This window comes from Melozone crissalis, unplaced genomic scaffold (genome assembly GCF_028551555.1).
Source record: "Melozone crissalis strain CALT ecotype California unplaced genomic scaffold, PUWL_Pcris_2 ptg000012l_1, whole genome shotgun sequence".
Lineage (NCBI taxonomy): Eukaryota > Metazoa > Chordata > Aves > Passeriformes > Passerellidae > Melozone > Melozone crissalis.
The window spans coordinates 13,483,220-13,499,668 of NW_026535790.1; the positions used below are offsets into that span (position 1 = coordinate 13,483,220).

The 16,449-nt window shown below is 42.5% G+C and overlaps 1 protein-coding gene across 2 annotated transcripts; it reads left to right on the top strand.

Annotated features, from left to right (window-relative positions):
- The first annotated feature begins 273 nt into the window (after nucleotides 1–273).
- ARPC1A (actin related protein 2/3 complex subunit 1A) lies at nucleotides 274–16,449 on the top strand. 2 transcript variants are annotated; one of them, XM_054270721.1, is made up of 10 exons: nucleotides 274–410; nucleotides 3,589–3,693; nucleotides 4,429–4,533; nucleotides 6,979–7,201; nucleotides 8,804–8,911; nucleotides 11,680–11,892; nucleotides 13,181–13,256; nucleotides 13,436–13,629; nucleotides 14,890–14,980; nucleotides 16,065–16,449. In XM_054270721.1, the coding sequence occupies exons 2-10, from the start codon at nucleotides 3,630–3,632 to the stop codon at nucleotides 16,101–16,103; spliced, it is 1,113 nt and encodes a 370-aa protein (XP_054126696.1). In that variant the 5' UTR covers nucleotides 274–410; nucleotides 3,589–3,629; the 3' UTR covers nucleotides 16,104–16,449. The 2 variants fall into 2 exon arrangements, with proteins under 2 accessions (XP_054126696.1, XP_054126697.1); XM_054270722.1 differs by having other exon boundaries at nucleotides 3,612–3,693.

Genomic DNA, 16,449 nt, shown 5'->3' on the forward strand with positions numbered 1-16,449 from the left:
CTGGAGAGTCAGGTTAGATGTTATAATTTATTTTTTCACTGTTTGGGTGGTCAGGCATTGGAACAGCACACCCAGCTAAGCGGCGGACTCACCACCCCTGGAGGCGTTTGAGAGTCGCTCGCCTGATGCGGTTTAGGGCACACAATGGCGGGGATGCATTGCTAGCCGGGCTTTATGACCTTAAATTTCTCTCCTTACCTTGTCAATTCCTCAGCCGCGGCCGCCCCGCCCTGAGGGGCCGCGCAGGCGCCGCTCCGCCCTTTGTGTGGGGAGGGCTGGCGGCGCAGGCGCCCCGCGCGTTTCCTGCCGCCCGTGTCAGAGCCGGGCCCGCTCGGCCTCTCCCGCCGCCGGAGCGGAGTCGCGTTGACTGCCCAGAGTCCGCGAGTCCCGCTCCGCCCCCGCCGCCTCAGGTGAGTCCCGGCCGCGGCAGCGATGGGCGCCGGCCGGGGGGAGCCTGCGGGGCCGCCGGCGTGAGGGGAGCGCGGGGGGGAGGCACCGCAGCATCGCTGCCCCGAGGGGCTGCGGGCGCCGTGCTGAGGGTGAGGCGGTGGGCACCGCTCGGCGCTTCGCCCTGAGGGGCCGGGGAGAGGCGAGGCTGAGGAGGTGCCCCCCGTTTCCCCTGCTGTGCCCCCCACATTCCCCGCTGTGCCCACACGGCCCCCGCCGTGCCCGGTGCTGGCAGGGCCCAGCTCACAATCCGTGCCCGTCCCGGCGGATTTATCTGCTTGATATCTGATTGTTAACGGTGTCTGGTGTCGGGAGGTGCCCGAGATGAGCCGCCCACCCCCCGGGAAATCCGCGCTGAGTGCCTTGGGAGGCAGTGACAGTGCTGGGAGGCTGTCCTGCAGCGCAGGTGCTTGGCTTCCAGGTGTTTGCAAGTGGTGTGGGTGCTCCGAGAGGGGGAAAGGATTAAAAAGATCCATTTCTCGCTGTCACACGCATTCCATCTCCACTTCTGAGTGTATCCTGGCTGGCTGCTTGTCCAGGAATGGCCAAGTACCATTCACATATTTCTCACCCCAGAAGAGGTGACAGCAGCTGAGTGCTGTACATCCCAGCCTCGATCCTTTCAGGCCTTGTACTGAAAGAATTGCTCTACAAAGGTGCAAGATTTCCCTTTTTTTTTCTCCATTTAAAAATATTTTATTGAAACTCAAAGTCAGTTGCTTTCCATTTGAAATAAAACTCAAGGAGAGCTGCATTAAGCACTTGGTAAGAAAGTCATACCATTATTTTCCCCATGTGAGATTTTGGGTTTGGATGACAGGAAGGCATTGAGGCTATTAATTTGTTGAGAATCATAAAGCCAGCAGTATTTTCCCAAGAGAAATATGAGCTGAATTTTGTCTGTATATTAGTAAGGAATAAATATAACTGGAAAACTTTTTTAAAGATTTATCTTCCCAAAGAGCATAGCACTCTATCAGGAGACAGAAATAGCACTGCTTTTTGAGGTTATCATCACTGTTGTGTTTTATGGGTTTGTAACTAAACCAAAATGGAAAAAAGTCTCTTGTAGCCAGTTGTGGAGCTCAAGTAATTCAATCAATGGGAAGGAATGGATCATACACCTTTGAGTAGGTTTTGGGAGCAGGTGAGTAAAAATACCTGAACTAGGAGTTAGGGTGGGACCATATTTTATATGTAATGCCAATCTGTGAATAAAATACTACAGTTGTGATAGAAAGTGTTTCAAAATAACTGCATTCCTTGGGGAGAGGAGACTGGATATTTTTACATTTTATTTCGGAAAGAGTAGCAAAGGCTGAGCATTCCTTGTTGGTGGAACAGCTCTTGAACTTTTCCTGTATATGGAAATCTGCTGCTACTGAATGTTGGCAGGAGCTAAAGCAAGATCCAGGAAAAAGCACTTTGCAATTGCTTTGCTTCCACATGTGGAATCTCAAATGATGGCTGCCCAAGGGCAGAGGTAACCCAGATTATAGCAACATTTTCAGATTAACAAAAAATAATTAATTATTTTGCCTAGGACTGTGTGTATTTAATACCTCATTTGATTGGTGGAATGTGATTATTATAAGAACCATGAAAATCATGCTGGTTAAAATGATGAGCTGGACTAAAAGCTTTGGTATTGTTAAAAGTTGTATTTCAAGTACATATGAAATGCACCCATAATTTGCATATTTTTAGAGTAACAGTGCTTGATTTCCTTAAATAAAATAAAAAGTCTCTCCAATTACTTGCATTGGTGAAAAACTGTCTCACCTCTGCTCTGAGATCCAGCATTTTCAAGGCATTTGTTAAACTGATGGTGTGATAGTAACTCCTGAGCTCCCTAAGAGCACACTCATCCTTCTTTCAGTCCCAAGTTTCTGTTGGATTGCCATTCATTTCCTGTTTGCTTCCAAATTCCTACCTTGTCCTGAAGGCTCCACCCTCTGCCAACATGGCCATATTGGGTATGTTGTAATTCCAGGCTGAAATGGGTGTGGATGTCTTGGAATGACATCACGGAGATGGTTCTTTTAGGAGGGATATGTGGGGGTAAAAATGCACTGATCCATCAGGCAGTGATAAATTAGTGTGAAAATTAGTGGAATATCCAAAAGGAATTGACAATCCAAGTTGGATGTATTGAGCTGAGCACATTTTTATTATTACAGGTGACCTTGAGTTTTTATTCCGTCCATTTATGCTGCTCTGGTTAATACAGCACACAGAATACTATTTTTTAATACCTAAAATATTTTGGTATCTAAAATACTTTAATGTCTAAAATATTTTAGTTTCTAAAATATACTATTCTATGCCCTGTATTAACCAAAGGCAGCATAAATGGATGGAAGATAATACAATAAAAACATTTTAAACAACTTTGTGTCTGTGGATGGATGTGCCTCCAATTGCAGAACTTCAGCACTGTCTCTTGTAACAGCCATCACTTTAAAAAGTAGGTATTTAGCCATTTTTAAATGAAATACTCAAAAACTATAATGATTCAGCTTGTTTTAATGTTTAGAGTTTCATGGGGCAGAAGCCTGATTATCAAACAGTTCACTGCTATAATTAACTTGAAGAAATTACTAATTAGTTAATTACTAATCTTAGTAATTTTTCCCTAGCATACATATAAGTGGTTTTATCAAATAATATATCAGCAGATCAGTTACACATCAGTTTGACTTCTTGAAAAAAAGATTTTGTTGTAGGGCTGCCTGTGAGCCTGAATACAAGTCAGGCTTTAGAATCAGTTCGCTGACCTTTGTCCTAGATATTTATTTTTTTAATTGTTCTATTTCCATAGTAAAATTAGTAGGTTTATTAGATTTCTTGAGGACCTGCTCTCTTGTCTGTGAGGATACACAAAGCAGCAAGTGTATCTGGCTTTTAGGGCAATTGCAGTGAGCTAATGTAAGCAGGACGATGCAAATTCATCATCCTACTGAAAATATCTGGGATGTGACGCAGGCAGCTCTTGAGCATTCTTATTGTATTTATTTACTTGTGATCTGTAAATTAATTGTAGCACTGCACTGAAAGATGCTTGGTAAATATTGAAGGTAAACTTGGTTTTATTAATTCTCTCATTTTGAAGTGTTTTGTTTTCAATTTTACACCTTTCAGCCTTCTCACTTTTTACAACATAGGAACCTCTTTAACTCGGAATGTCTCTGCATCAGTTCCTGCTGGAGCCAATCACCTGCCATGCCTGGAACAGAGACCGTACTCGTAAGTAATGAGCTCATTTTCACTTCTAATTTATCTTTTTTCCAATTGCTGTTATCTTTCTGCTGTCAGTTTTTGATCTGGTGATGTTCTGGGTCACATTTATGGAAGGTGTGATCAGATACATAGTTCTACATGTTAAATGTTCTACTTCTGGTCCAAAAAGCACAAGTCTTCCAAAATCTGAGCTTTTCTAAGCTTGTTGCTGGAACTCTGGCATAGGAGGTAATTGAGTCTTCTGGTATTCCACAAAGCTTTGCCTCTTGGCCAAGTTTTCTATATAATGTGGATTGTTGTGTCCCAAATGTGTTGCCTTCCTGTGCAGGGTACTCATAACCATGATATGTGTAGCAATATCAAACTGCCAGAGGGCAGGGTTAGGTGGGATTTTGGGAAGAAATTCTTCCCACAAATTCCCAGAGAAGCTGTGCCTGGCAGTGCCCAAGGGCAGCTTGGATGGTGCTTGGAGCAACTTGGGATAGTGGAAGGTGTCCCTGTTTATGGCAGGGGGTTGGAAGTGGATGATCTTAAAGATGCCTTCCAACCCAAACCATTCCATGATGCTTTGTCCATAATTATTGGAGATTTTCCAGGGATTTTTGCCCTTCCTTGACAAAGCCCATGTAATGCTCTCAAATTTGTAAATAGAGGTTTTAGATGGGGAAAATCTTTCCAAATATAGCATTTGCTACTGAAAAGCCTTCTGTACAATTGGATTGTTTTATTTCCTCTTTCAAGAGATTGCCATTAGCCCTAATAACCATGAAGTGCACATCTACAAGAAGAGTGGGAACCAGTGGGTGAAGGCTCACGAGCTGAAGGAACACAATGGACACATTACAGGTGAGAATGTGCTGAGCCACACATGAAGTTTTCCAACCCCTCCTGCTTTCCCCAGTTGAGATTCTGAACAGAAAATCTGCAAGTGTTGAGTAAATAGATCTTTTTATAGGTTGGCATTCCCACTTAGACAGAGCCTTGCAGCAGTTTTCTGAGCTGCAAGCAGTGAATGTTAGGAAGAAAAGCCCTATCTCATTTCCAGACATTTCAGTGGAGTTACTGAGCCAGTTTTTCTTATCTATGGCTTATTTTTCATCCCTAATGACATAATGAGAACACATTTTCAGTCTGCTGAAGTAATCTGCTTGTGTCACCGTGATGCATGCTGTTCCCTTTCAAGTGCTAGTACTAAAATTTCATCAAGTATACAACTGTAGAATTGCTTTGTGGTTTCCAACAATAAATACCCTTTTTTAAGAACTGTATAAACATATGAAATGGTCAGTCCTGGACTTAGACCATCAGTGAGCACATTTATTGCAGGCCCTGTACATCCACAATGGAAATTAAGAAGAGCTACCACAATGAGTCACAAGGTGTTATTTTTAAAAATGTGATTTTTCTGTGGCATTCTTTCATATTACTGGGTTGGGGTTTTTTTTCCACGGTGATATTTTTAAAAGGGCTTTATGCTCTTAAGGAAGTGAAAGTAATTAATACAAGCACATGCCCAAAGCAGCAAATTCTCTTCTCAGCTCACTAATGGGCAGAAGTATCAGTCCAACAGCATTTTGCAGGAACTTTATTCAATTTATTCAATTTTTCCAAGTCTTGTTGTCCAAGAGTGCAACTATCCCTGCTTCTTTGTGAAGAGTTGCTTGGGCTGCATTGCAAATTAAGTCTGTCCCCTCAAGACATTCTGCTTGTACCTGTTAGTGTTAGAAGCCAAATATTAATGACTTGGGAGAAGAGCTCTCCCTGCTTTCCTGCACAGTGTGAGCCTTTGGAGTATAAAACACTCTGCTGGTTGTAAAGAGTGGAGCTAAGCTGTGGTTACACACAGAAGAGCCACTGAGCAAACTGCTTGTAACCCCTGGCAGGAGTGAGTCAGCTGCTGTCACTGCAGCTCCTGATCACAGGCGACAAGGTCCTTGTGTGGCTCAGGTTTGTGCTGAGCTGCCTCTGCTCACTCACAGGAAGAGCTTGTTTATTGCTGAGCTAAAAATCTGAACTTGGCCTAAATCAGAATAGCACCAGGGCTGGTGAGAGGAGGTGTGATGGGCAGGAGAAGCAAAGAGAGACAGGATGGTCCCTCTTTCAAAGGCAGTGCTAGAACTCTTGTAACTGCAGTTTCAGAATACCAAGCTCTTCACTTTTTAAGCATAAATCTATTTTGAAGTAAACAATGTATGAATTATGTGATAACATTAGTGCAAATTCTTTCCACAGCTTTTATCCCACTTTCAGTTTGTGAGCTTAAGAGATATTTTTAATACTGAATGTAGTAATGGAAAACCACTGATACATCATTTGTGGTAGGAGAGTTGAGGACTGCATCCCAAAGGATGCTCGAGAAAAGATGAAAAATAGTGTTCCCATAAGACTTTCCAGTTGGGAGCATCCTTCATTGCCTAGGAGGGAAAAGAAGCAATGGCAGCTTTATCAAAGGTTTTATTTTATTGTTGGAATTTATTTTTTTCTTGGTAAACTTTTCTTGTAGCACAGCTTAAATAGGCATGAAAAAAATGTAAGCATTGTGTCAATGCATAAAGATTGATAACAGCTAACCAAAAAGCCCTGTTATCTAAACTTTAGATCATGGCTGCAGTCTGGCAGCAAGCACAAACTGTTGTTGGAGGTTGTGCAGTTCTAGAATTGCTGAGTTTCAGCTGTTCAGAGGGATCTTGCACAAGTCAGAGCTTTGGAGGGTGCTGGTGGACAGGCCTTGGCCGGCCTGCAGAGCTCCACCTGTTGGTCAGCCCTCGGTGCTTCCTCAGCCACCAAATCCCTGGGATCTGGGAATTTGGGATCTGCAGTTTTGATGAAAGCTAGAGGGAGAAACAAGTATCCCTAACAGCTTGAAATAGCTCCTGGAGAATAAGAGATGAAGGGGAATGACATAACAGTAATAACTGTCAGTGATCAGTTTGTCAGGAGCTGGAGTGACAGGGCAAGGAGGAATGACCTCAGACTGAAAGAGGGGAGATTTAGGTTAGATGTGGCAAAATTCTTCCCTGTGAGGGTGGTGAGGCCCTGGCTCAGATTGCCTGGAGAAGCTGAGGTTGCCCCTGAATCCCTGGAAGTGTCCAAGGAAGTGTCCAAGTGGATGGGGCTTGGAGCAACCTGGGATGGTGAATGGGCACTGGCACAAAGTTGGAACTGGACGACCTTTAAGGTCCTTTCCACCACAAACCATTCTGGGATTCTGTGACAGAGAGCTGTGAGGTGATCTCTGTTTTGCCTTAATATAAAGGGGAAAATGAATTCCTGTGCCCCCTTCACTGGCAGGCATTGACTGGGCTCCCAAGAGCGACCGCATCGTGACGTGCGGCGCCGACCGCAACGCGTACGTGTGGAGCCAGAAGGACGGCGTGTGGAAACCCACCCTGGTCATCCTCAGGATCAACCGCGCCGCCACCTTCGTCAAGTGGTCCCCCCTGGAGAACAAGTTTGCTGTGGGCAGTGGAGCTCGACTCATATCCGTGTGCTACTTTGAGTCTGAAAATGACTGGTGAGCTGGGTTTGTGTCTTTAGGGTCGGTATGGGAAAGCTGAAGCTGTTTAATGCTGTTACTATTTTACTAATTCCTGAAATATTCAGGGAATGTTGAGGGATGGCCTCATCAGTTCTTTTGTGGACTTCAGTGTTTGGGGAATAAGGTTCTCTCTCTTCACTCTCCTGTAGCACCTAAAGGCCTTTGCCTATTTTCAGCCAGTACAAGTTGGCGTGGATGTGCTCTGCCTGACTGCCATAAACATATGTTGCTTTTCTGAAAGTGCAAGAATTTCTGTGGAGTAAAGATTTCATTACTATAACTCTATGGTTGAAAAAAGATAAATATTTCCTTCCCTCTCTTTGTGCCAGAATGAATGAGGAGATCTTCACTGGAGTCTTCCTTCTGTATCTGTTATTTTGGGCCATTTCTTGTCATTCTGTCACATCTCCATGGTCATCTGTTAGATGTTTGACCTGTTCTGCATTTTGTCATGTACTTTTAACACAGTTTATAGATTTCACATAGGAATATCACAAAGATATTTCCACCATTAACGTTTTTCTCATTTTAGCATCTAAACTTCATGCTTCTGGTCTTCTTGTGTTGGAGCTACATTTGCTGTATCATCTGTGGCTGAAATCAGCGTGTATCTCTTACTTTGAGTTGCATAAACAGGCACAAAAACACAGGTGTCCTCTGTGCGGTATGCCATGTGGAGATGAAAAAACAATGGCACCATCTGCAAAATACATTTTAAAGATTGTTTTGGACTTTTATGCTTTCCAGCATATTCACTTATCAATATTTTTTCTCTGCCTCACTTGTCTGCAAAAGAATCAAGACTCCGTAAGCTAAAGAAATATAATTTGTAAATTGTGAACCTTAAAACTTGTGTCTGATGGAAGTAAAATCAAAGAAAAAGCGCCATCACCTCAAAGGCTATAAAGTGAATAATAGATTTCATTACTGGTTTGTAAATAGTTCAGATAAACCAAATCTGCTGAGACATATTTAGGCCACTATTGATGAATTCAGCAGCAGGACCACTTTGCACTGCACTGCAGATAATTGAGATGAATGCACTGGTTGGGTTGTTGGCAGTCCCCCCATTTTCTTGTTGTGTTTTATAGTTATTGTATTTTTAAACAGTAGAAAAGTCAATAGGCAAGAGATGCGACTATAAAATTTGTTGGTAGGACTGGAGAAGGACTTGTGCTTGGTGATCCATGAAAATAGTGCTGCTCAGCTCGGTGTCACAGTCCCAGCTGACCGTGTGTTCACTGGGGGAAGGGACCTGGCAATTCCTGGGCAAAATTCACATCAAGAAGTTCCATCTGATGCATCATAAAAATCAGCTTGAAGGGGAATAAGACTTAGCTGAAGAGATGCATGTTTAATGAGTTTGTTCATAGTATTTGAAAGTTTAAGCTAACCATAAAGTTCACAGATTGCACAAGAGAATGTGAAAGATTTGGACATGAAGTTTCTTCCAAAACTGATGTGTTTAGTCATTGACAGGAAGAAATCTTTTTGAGGAGTGCTTCGTGGATTTGTAGGAATCAGGTAAAACATGTTCATATAAAATTTATGTCTTATTTTGGTTTGGTTTTTTTTTAGGTGGGTGAGCAAACATATTAAAAAGCCCATTCGTTCCACTGTCCTCAGCCTGGACTGGCACCCCAACAATGTCCTGCTGGCTGCAGGATCCTGTGACTTCAAGTGCAGGTGAGAGAAACCAAAACATTTATCTACAGTTTGGGTTACTGGATCAAATCAGTAGCTTGAGTATGTTCATCAGGTAATTGCACATGCTATTAAAATAAAAGGTGGCTCATTGTGTACTGCTGTTGGTACCAAAATAAAATATCCAGCTTGGCTTTGGTGCTGCTGTGTCCTGACTTTGCCAGCATGGATCTGCTGAGGGGCACACCTGAATTTTGGGGATTACACAGCATTTAGGCTGAGAGTTGGTCATTAGGCTGAAGTTGGATTATCAGGTGTTATCCTGTAGAACACCAGCACTGCTAGTTAGAGGTTAAAAAGCAATACCCTAATGGTGCAGTTTTCCAAAATTCAGAGTAACTGGTCATTCCCAAAGGTGTTATCCCATCTTTTTTTCTCTGAGTTCTTTGTTTCCTCCCCTTTGCCTGTGAGGAGCAGAGTCAAGCAATTGATCCACCTGCAACTCAACACAATAGAAGAGATTTTTGAAGACCATTAAAAAAAAAGCTGTTAAAGGCAGACTGGTGTGAGAGATGGATGGGGGAGACTTTGCAACTGATTGTGTAATTAGAGTGTGAGGGATGGGCCCTGCAAACTGCTCTGTGCTGAGTGATTGGGGTCACTGCAGGGAACTCTGCATGGGGAGCCTGCAGGGCCTGACTTGAATCCACATTGGCTTAATCACTTGTACCTTCAATGATAATGAAAGCTTCTTTTCTTAAATTCTTTATGTAATAGGGCAATTTCTAAGCTTCAAAGTGTGTACTAAAAATGACTAAGGAGGAGTAGGAGGGGGAGGTGGGACTGATTATTGCATACCTTAATTCAGAATGAAACCCTCACATCTAAACCCCATCCTTTGATGCCTTTTCATGTAAGGAGAGATGTTAAATGGAAGCTGGGAAAGAGAGGGGAGAGTTGTCTCCTCTTTCCTGCCTTATTTACAGTTTAAATTAGATGAACTGTATGTATCCACTTCCTGTCACAAAATAGGTGATGTGAAACAGAAACAGCTGCTTTTCACATGTGGAAGTTTTTAAATTTGGTTTCATAAAGGGCCTCAGGATTCTGACATAGGTGACCTGAAATGTGTGTGTGGGGGTTTCTAGGATTCTGTTTCTTCCCCAAAACCATGAAAAACTATTCTCTTTTGTAAATTATGAGTACAGATCTCCAGAATTCCAATTCTCCCTTCAGTTCCATATTAAAAAAAAATAAAGCTACCTGAAGTGTGCACCTGTCCTGATAGAAATTAGGAAATGGATCTGCCAGAGCCACTGCCACGTAATAAGCAGCTAAATGGGAAACATTTTGGGGAAGGAATGGAGGGCAGGCTGCAAATTGCTGGATATTCAGCAGAGATTTTTGGTGCTTGGCCAAGATAAATGAGCTCCCCTTATATTTATCTGAAATACATATGTATCTATAGCTACAAGCACACATAAGTATGATTTTATGTTCTTGCTGAGGGAATGAAAGTCATTTCCCAACTTTCTTTGAAGGCTGGGGCCTTCAAGCTGAGGTGATTTTGGTTCTAAAAGACAGAGAGACTTTAATAAGGGAGAAGACTTCTTATATTTTTAAGTAACAGTTAAATTCAAGGTCTTCCCTACTTAGGTATGATTTTCCTGGCTTGTGTCAAAGGCTGTTGCTTTAAACATCTTGTCCTACTTCCATACATTAAGAGACCATCCTTTTAGGAAGCTCTATAAAATTCAGATTTTTAAAGGATTATCATTAGATTATATTTAAACTAATAGAGCCAAATATATATCCATACTTAATTCCCTGAAAATCTGTACCTAATATAGCTGCAGTTAAACCCTTCTCATTCCATATGAGCAGCTTTAGTGAAATAAGCTGAATATAGGTACCTTTGGAAGTGTTTACCCCCCCCACACAAAAGATACAAAAAACAGGGAAGGGGTGGCTACATTTTCTTCAACTCACTATAAAATAATTCCTGTTTGTGTGTGACTGCAACCATGAATATTTGATTATAGTTTCTCATTTACACTGATTTTTTTTTTTTCCCCTCTGGTAGTAGCATGGTGTAGCTGCCTTGCTCCTCCTGTTCAATGGACTCAAATCCTATGGTTGTGACGTCCCATTAAATTCCATGGTAACAGTCAAGAACACCATATTGTGGCATGTCTGAATCATGCAGAAGGAATTTGATGAAAGGGGGAGGCTTTCTATTTAAACATACCTTAAAAACTGTAGTGCTGGGAAAAAAAATTCTGTAAAAACATTGCAGTATTTCAGGTTTTCAAGGCATTCTTGCAATAATGAGCCGGAAGAAAGTGGCTCAGCTCTCCTTTGCTGGCTTTAGAACATCACATTTCTTTCTTTGAAATGCTGCTAAAACAGGAATGTTCTTAAAAAGTGGGTAATTTTGTAGGTGTTTGTATTAGCTTCCAATTATACAGTGCCATTCCTGGGTTTTCTCTAGCTGAAGGCTTGACTCTGGAGAGCTGTTAGCCCCGCAAAAGGATGAAAGGGAAATCTTGGCACGGGGAAAAATGCACTGACAATGTGTATTTTTGTGCCATCTTCTGGAAAAAAGAGAGAGGGTACAAGAGCAGCATTCATGAGAAACCTGTGTGCTTTTACACCCTTTGTACTGCTGCTTCCAGGCTCGTTCAAAGACACCAAAATATTTTATTTTGGGAGAATCAGGACCCATGTCTCTCCTTCCAACATGAAACGCACCCCATGCTCCCAGGAGCTTTGTTCTCTCTTTGTTCACACCAGATTCTTTTTATTTGCAGGGTGTTCTCTGCTTACATTAAGGAAGTGGATGAAAAGCCAGCCAGCACTCCCTGGGGCTCCAAGATGCCTTTTGGGCAGCTGATGTCAGAGTTTGGGGGCGCGGGCAGCGGAGGGTGGGTGCACAGCGTCAGCTTCTCCGCCAGCGGCAACCGCCTGGCCTGGGTCAGCCACGACAGCACCGTGTCCGTGGCTGATGCCTCCAAAAACATGATGTGAGTATCCCTTGCTGCTGCTGCTGTGAGCCTGAGGGTCCTAAAGGTCTTTTCCAACCTTAGTGATTCCGTGGTTCCATGTGGAACATTGGGATTGCAAGCTCGCACCTCTGTCAGCTGTTTTACTCCAGGTCTCTTTGAGGCTTATACAAATATTCTCTAAATAAGGTTTGTTTCTGTGAATTTTAGAGTATATAATTTAAATTCCATGTAAGAATCCTTTGGTGAGAGTATAGCTGATTTATACAATTTAATAGATTTACAGATATAAATTTTTATAATTTATATAATTTAAATTCTTTGTAAGAGTTCTTTGGCAAAAGTATAGCCGATTTATTTTGGTGGGGAAAAAAGAGGCGTTTAGGAAAAAAGGTATATTCCACTGAGTAACCAGGGAAACAATATTTCCTTTTTCAAAATAATATTTGCAATACAAAATGTTCCAATCAATATTCCAGACATTATTCCCAATTCAAAGAGAATCCATGCTCACTGCCTGCACTAAGACCACATCCCTAACCATAATCTGGAAAATAAGTTCATGAAATATTAATTTCAACATCTGTCCTTAAGAAGCTGCTGATGCAAAGTTTCAACTTACACCTTCCAAAAAAATATTTTACTAACAATTGCTCCTTCTGCTGCTCCTCTTGATCTGCATAACTTTGCAGTGTCCTTGGCTTTCCAGCCAGGAAGGATGAGATCCTCCATATGTTTTGGTAGCAGAAGCGTGTGGGATCATCCAGGCATTGCTGGGATTAATTTTGAATTGTGGTTCTGATCAATACGGTTGTGTAAGTACCTGTCAGGGAATATCATTTATTATAAAGTGTTTAAGAATTTTTATATTTCTATTGATGTAATTCATTATAAAGTGTTTAAGAAACTTTATTTGTCACTTAATGGCAAAAGTTGACTTAAATGAACATCAAGGCTTTTTGCCTCTGCAAAGATGTCAAGCATCAAAGTTTCAAGTGTTTTTCATATTTAAATGAAATCAATATCTTCATCAATACAGACATTTTTGGGGTTATTCCTTTTAAACTCTTGCCCCTGTTTACACACAATTTTGGTAACCTTAGCCTTTCACCTGGAACACTTGGTTTTGTTATAAATCTTCCAGCACACTTTCATTAGGCTAAAATTACAACCTTCTGTTGTCACCACAGGACAGCCAAGCTACCTTAACTTTTCCAACCAGCCTTGCGTGGGAACGGTGCCTATTTTTTGTTAGAGCCGAAAATGAGAGGTTTCAGTGAATCCCTCTAACAAATGTCCTTGTGCTCAGGGTTTCGCAGCTGAAAACAGAGTTCCTCCCACTCCTGAGCGTGTCCTTTGTCTCGGAGAACAGCGTGGTGGCAGCTGTAAGTGTTTGCTATTTCCTCCTTGCGGAGCTTTGTTGTGTTTTGGAGGGGGAGAAAACCCCGTACTTGGCACAGTTAATAATAACACTAAACCAGCTGTGCCCAGCTGCGTCAGTGCTTGCCTGTTGGAGGGGCAGGGAATGCTGAGGTGCGGTTTCCTGATGGGTTTTTGCTTGCAGGGCCACGACTGCTGCCCGATGCTCTTCAACTGTGACGAGCGTGGCTTGCTGAGCTTCGTGTCCAAACTGGACATTCCCAAGCAGAGCATCCAGCGCAACATCTCGGCCATGGAGCGCTTCCGCAACATGGACAAAAGAGCCACCACGGAGGATCGCAACACCACCCTGGAGACCCTGCACCAAAACAGCATCACGTGAGTGTCCTGCTGCCAGCACCAGGGCAGGGAGAGCTCTCCAGGCAGCCTGTTCTGCCAGCACTTACCAGCTACACCCTTCTGGTACAGCCAAGCTATCTGTGGTGGTGTTTGCAGGGATCCCAGGAAGAGGAAAGCGATGAGGATCTGACTCCGTGTTTATATTTATTATTTTATGATATATATTACATTAAAACTATACTAAAAGAATAGCAGAAAGGATTTCATCAGAAGGCTAGCAAGGAAGGAATTAATAACAAAAGCTCCTGACTCTTAGTGAGTCTAAGCCAGCTGAGTGTGATTGGCCATTAATTAGAAATAGCCAAGATGGACCAATCAAAGATCCACATGCTGCATTCCACAGCAGCAGATAATTATTGTTTACGTTTTGTTTCTCTTGGCTTCTCGGGAGAAAAATCCTAGCAAAGGGATATTTCAGAAAATATCATGGCTACAGGTATCCCTTGTGGTCTTTCCCCAGCAGCTCTCTGTTTCTGGGATTTAAGTGGGTGCTGGTTAATCATTGACATACCTAGAGCTGTTTGCTCATGGTTAATGTGTTGTGTCCCTTGGACACAGCTTATCTTATCAAATATGTGGGTAGTTCCCAAGAGGCTGGAGGCACTGTGCAAAATCCAGCCAGCAAAATCCACCTGAAATGCACATCCCAACTTCCTGTTTCAGATGTTACTGTCATGTGTATTTATTTATTATGTGCCACTGTTTTCAAACTGAAAGAGTGAAAATTTAGGTTAAACATACAGAAAAGTTCTTCCCTGTGAGGGTGAGGAGGCCCTGGCACAAGTTGCCCAGAGAAGCTGTGGCTGCTCCATCCCTGGAAGTTTTCAAGGCCAGGTTAGAGCAACCTGGGATAGTGGAAAGTGTCCCTGCCCATAGCAGGGAGTGGGGCTAGATGAGTTCTAATGTCCCTTCCACCCTAAACCATTCCGCAATTCTGTTAATCAAAATGATTCATTCCAGTTAATTGGGTAAAAAATATCTTTGCATTAAAAGAGTTATCCCCAGGGATGTTTAGCAATTTCTCTTTATTCAAGGAAAACATTTCATCTCCCCAAGCCATTAAAGAGCTTTCAGCATCTTTTTCTTGGCTTATTTTTCTGAGGCATTCTACCAAGAATCTAGTGTAGGCTCTGGTATAGTCATGTCTCCATCCAAAGAGTAGGAGTAGAATTCAACCCAAATTTCCCAGTTTTCTGGCTCTCTGGAATGGGTGTTGGAGCTCTCACTCTCTGTTTGCAGCCAAGTGTCTATTTATGAGATAGACAAACGGGATTGTCGGAAATTCTGCACCACCGGCATCGATGGAGCAATGACCATCTGGGATTTCAAGGTAAAAATGTGCTTTTACTACCATGTTTGTGTGAACTAGCTGGGTGATAGATTTTTCTTTTTTTTCATCTCTAGTATCAACTCCTGGGGCTCAGCCCCAAGCCAGGCTTTAGTAGCAGCAGGAAATCCAGACTGGAATATTCAAAACCATTAGTGAAGTCCATAAAAAAACTGACCCAAGAATCTGCATAAATGCAGATGCAGTTTGTTAAGCAGATGGTGATAATGCAGATTTATTTTTTAATATAATTACTAATGTCCCTGTAGGAATCCCCTTAATTCTTTCATTCTCCAGCCTCAGCCACAGTTGGGCAGGAACAATTAGTACAACACAACCTCCTGCCTCTTCCTTCTGCCATCCCATGGGGCTCTGCTCATTGCCTGCTGCAGAACATGGCCCTGTCCTCTCAGAATTAACTTACCCAAGGAGCAAAAAGTTGTCTCTAACAGCTGGAAAATACAATATTGAAAATGCTAAAATGATGTATTAATGTCCATGCTTGCTTTGCTCAGGCCTGGCCAACAGAGGTCCCTGTTGGTCTTCCCAAAACTGGGATATGGGATCTGATACAGGGAAGGGACAGATTGTCTGTGTTGTGTGGTGCCAGAGGGCTCTGGTGGGGACAGGAGTCAGACAAGAAGTTGAGGTGATCTCTGAGCTGCTTTAGTGCAGTTTTAGGTCTCTATCATTGGCCTGTACATGGTTGAGTTTGAAAGGAATGACTGTTGTGGTCTCTGGCTCTTGCATTAGAAAGAAATCCTTTACTTAAGGAAGAAATTCCTCCCTGTGAGGGTGGGGAGGCCCTGGCACAGCTTCCCAGAGCAGCTGTGGCTGCCCCTGGTCCTGAAAGTGTCCAAGGCCGGGTTGGATGGGGCTTGGAGCAACCTGGGACAGTGGAAGGTGTCCCTGCCATGGTAGGGGCTGGAATGAGATGGACTTTAAGGTCCCTTCCAACCCAAACCATTCTGGATTCTAATTTCAAATATTCATGTTTTTTACTTCATTTTGTTAACATGTACACTGAATTATTTAGCCCAAGCTACTGCAGCAGATTGTAATTAAGATTTTTTTTCTCTCCTTCAAGACTTTAGAGTCCTCCATCCAAGGGCTACGAATCATGTAAAGATGGATTTCCATGATCTAGCAGGACAAACTGCTTGACAGAATGCAGCTCCCACATCTGCACAAACCTGAAAAGGGAGGAGGAAGGTGAAATATTTGGAAACACTGAGAAAATACAGCTTGGCAGATTTTCTTTTGAATCTAAATTTGGTGAATTGTGTTGGTTTCAAAATCAGCTGTGATTGTTGGTTTTTTTTTTTTTTGGTTGGTTGTTTCATTCCATTCTTTACCAAAGCTGCTCCTTAAGTAGTTTATTGCAGGAAGTTATGAATCACTAACTTAAAAGGGGAATTTTATGTAAATTGTCTGCTAGAAATAATAATAATAATAAAAAAGAGAAAAACTGA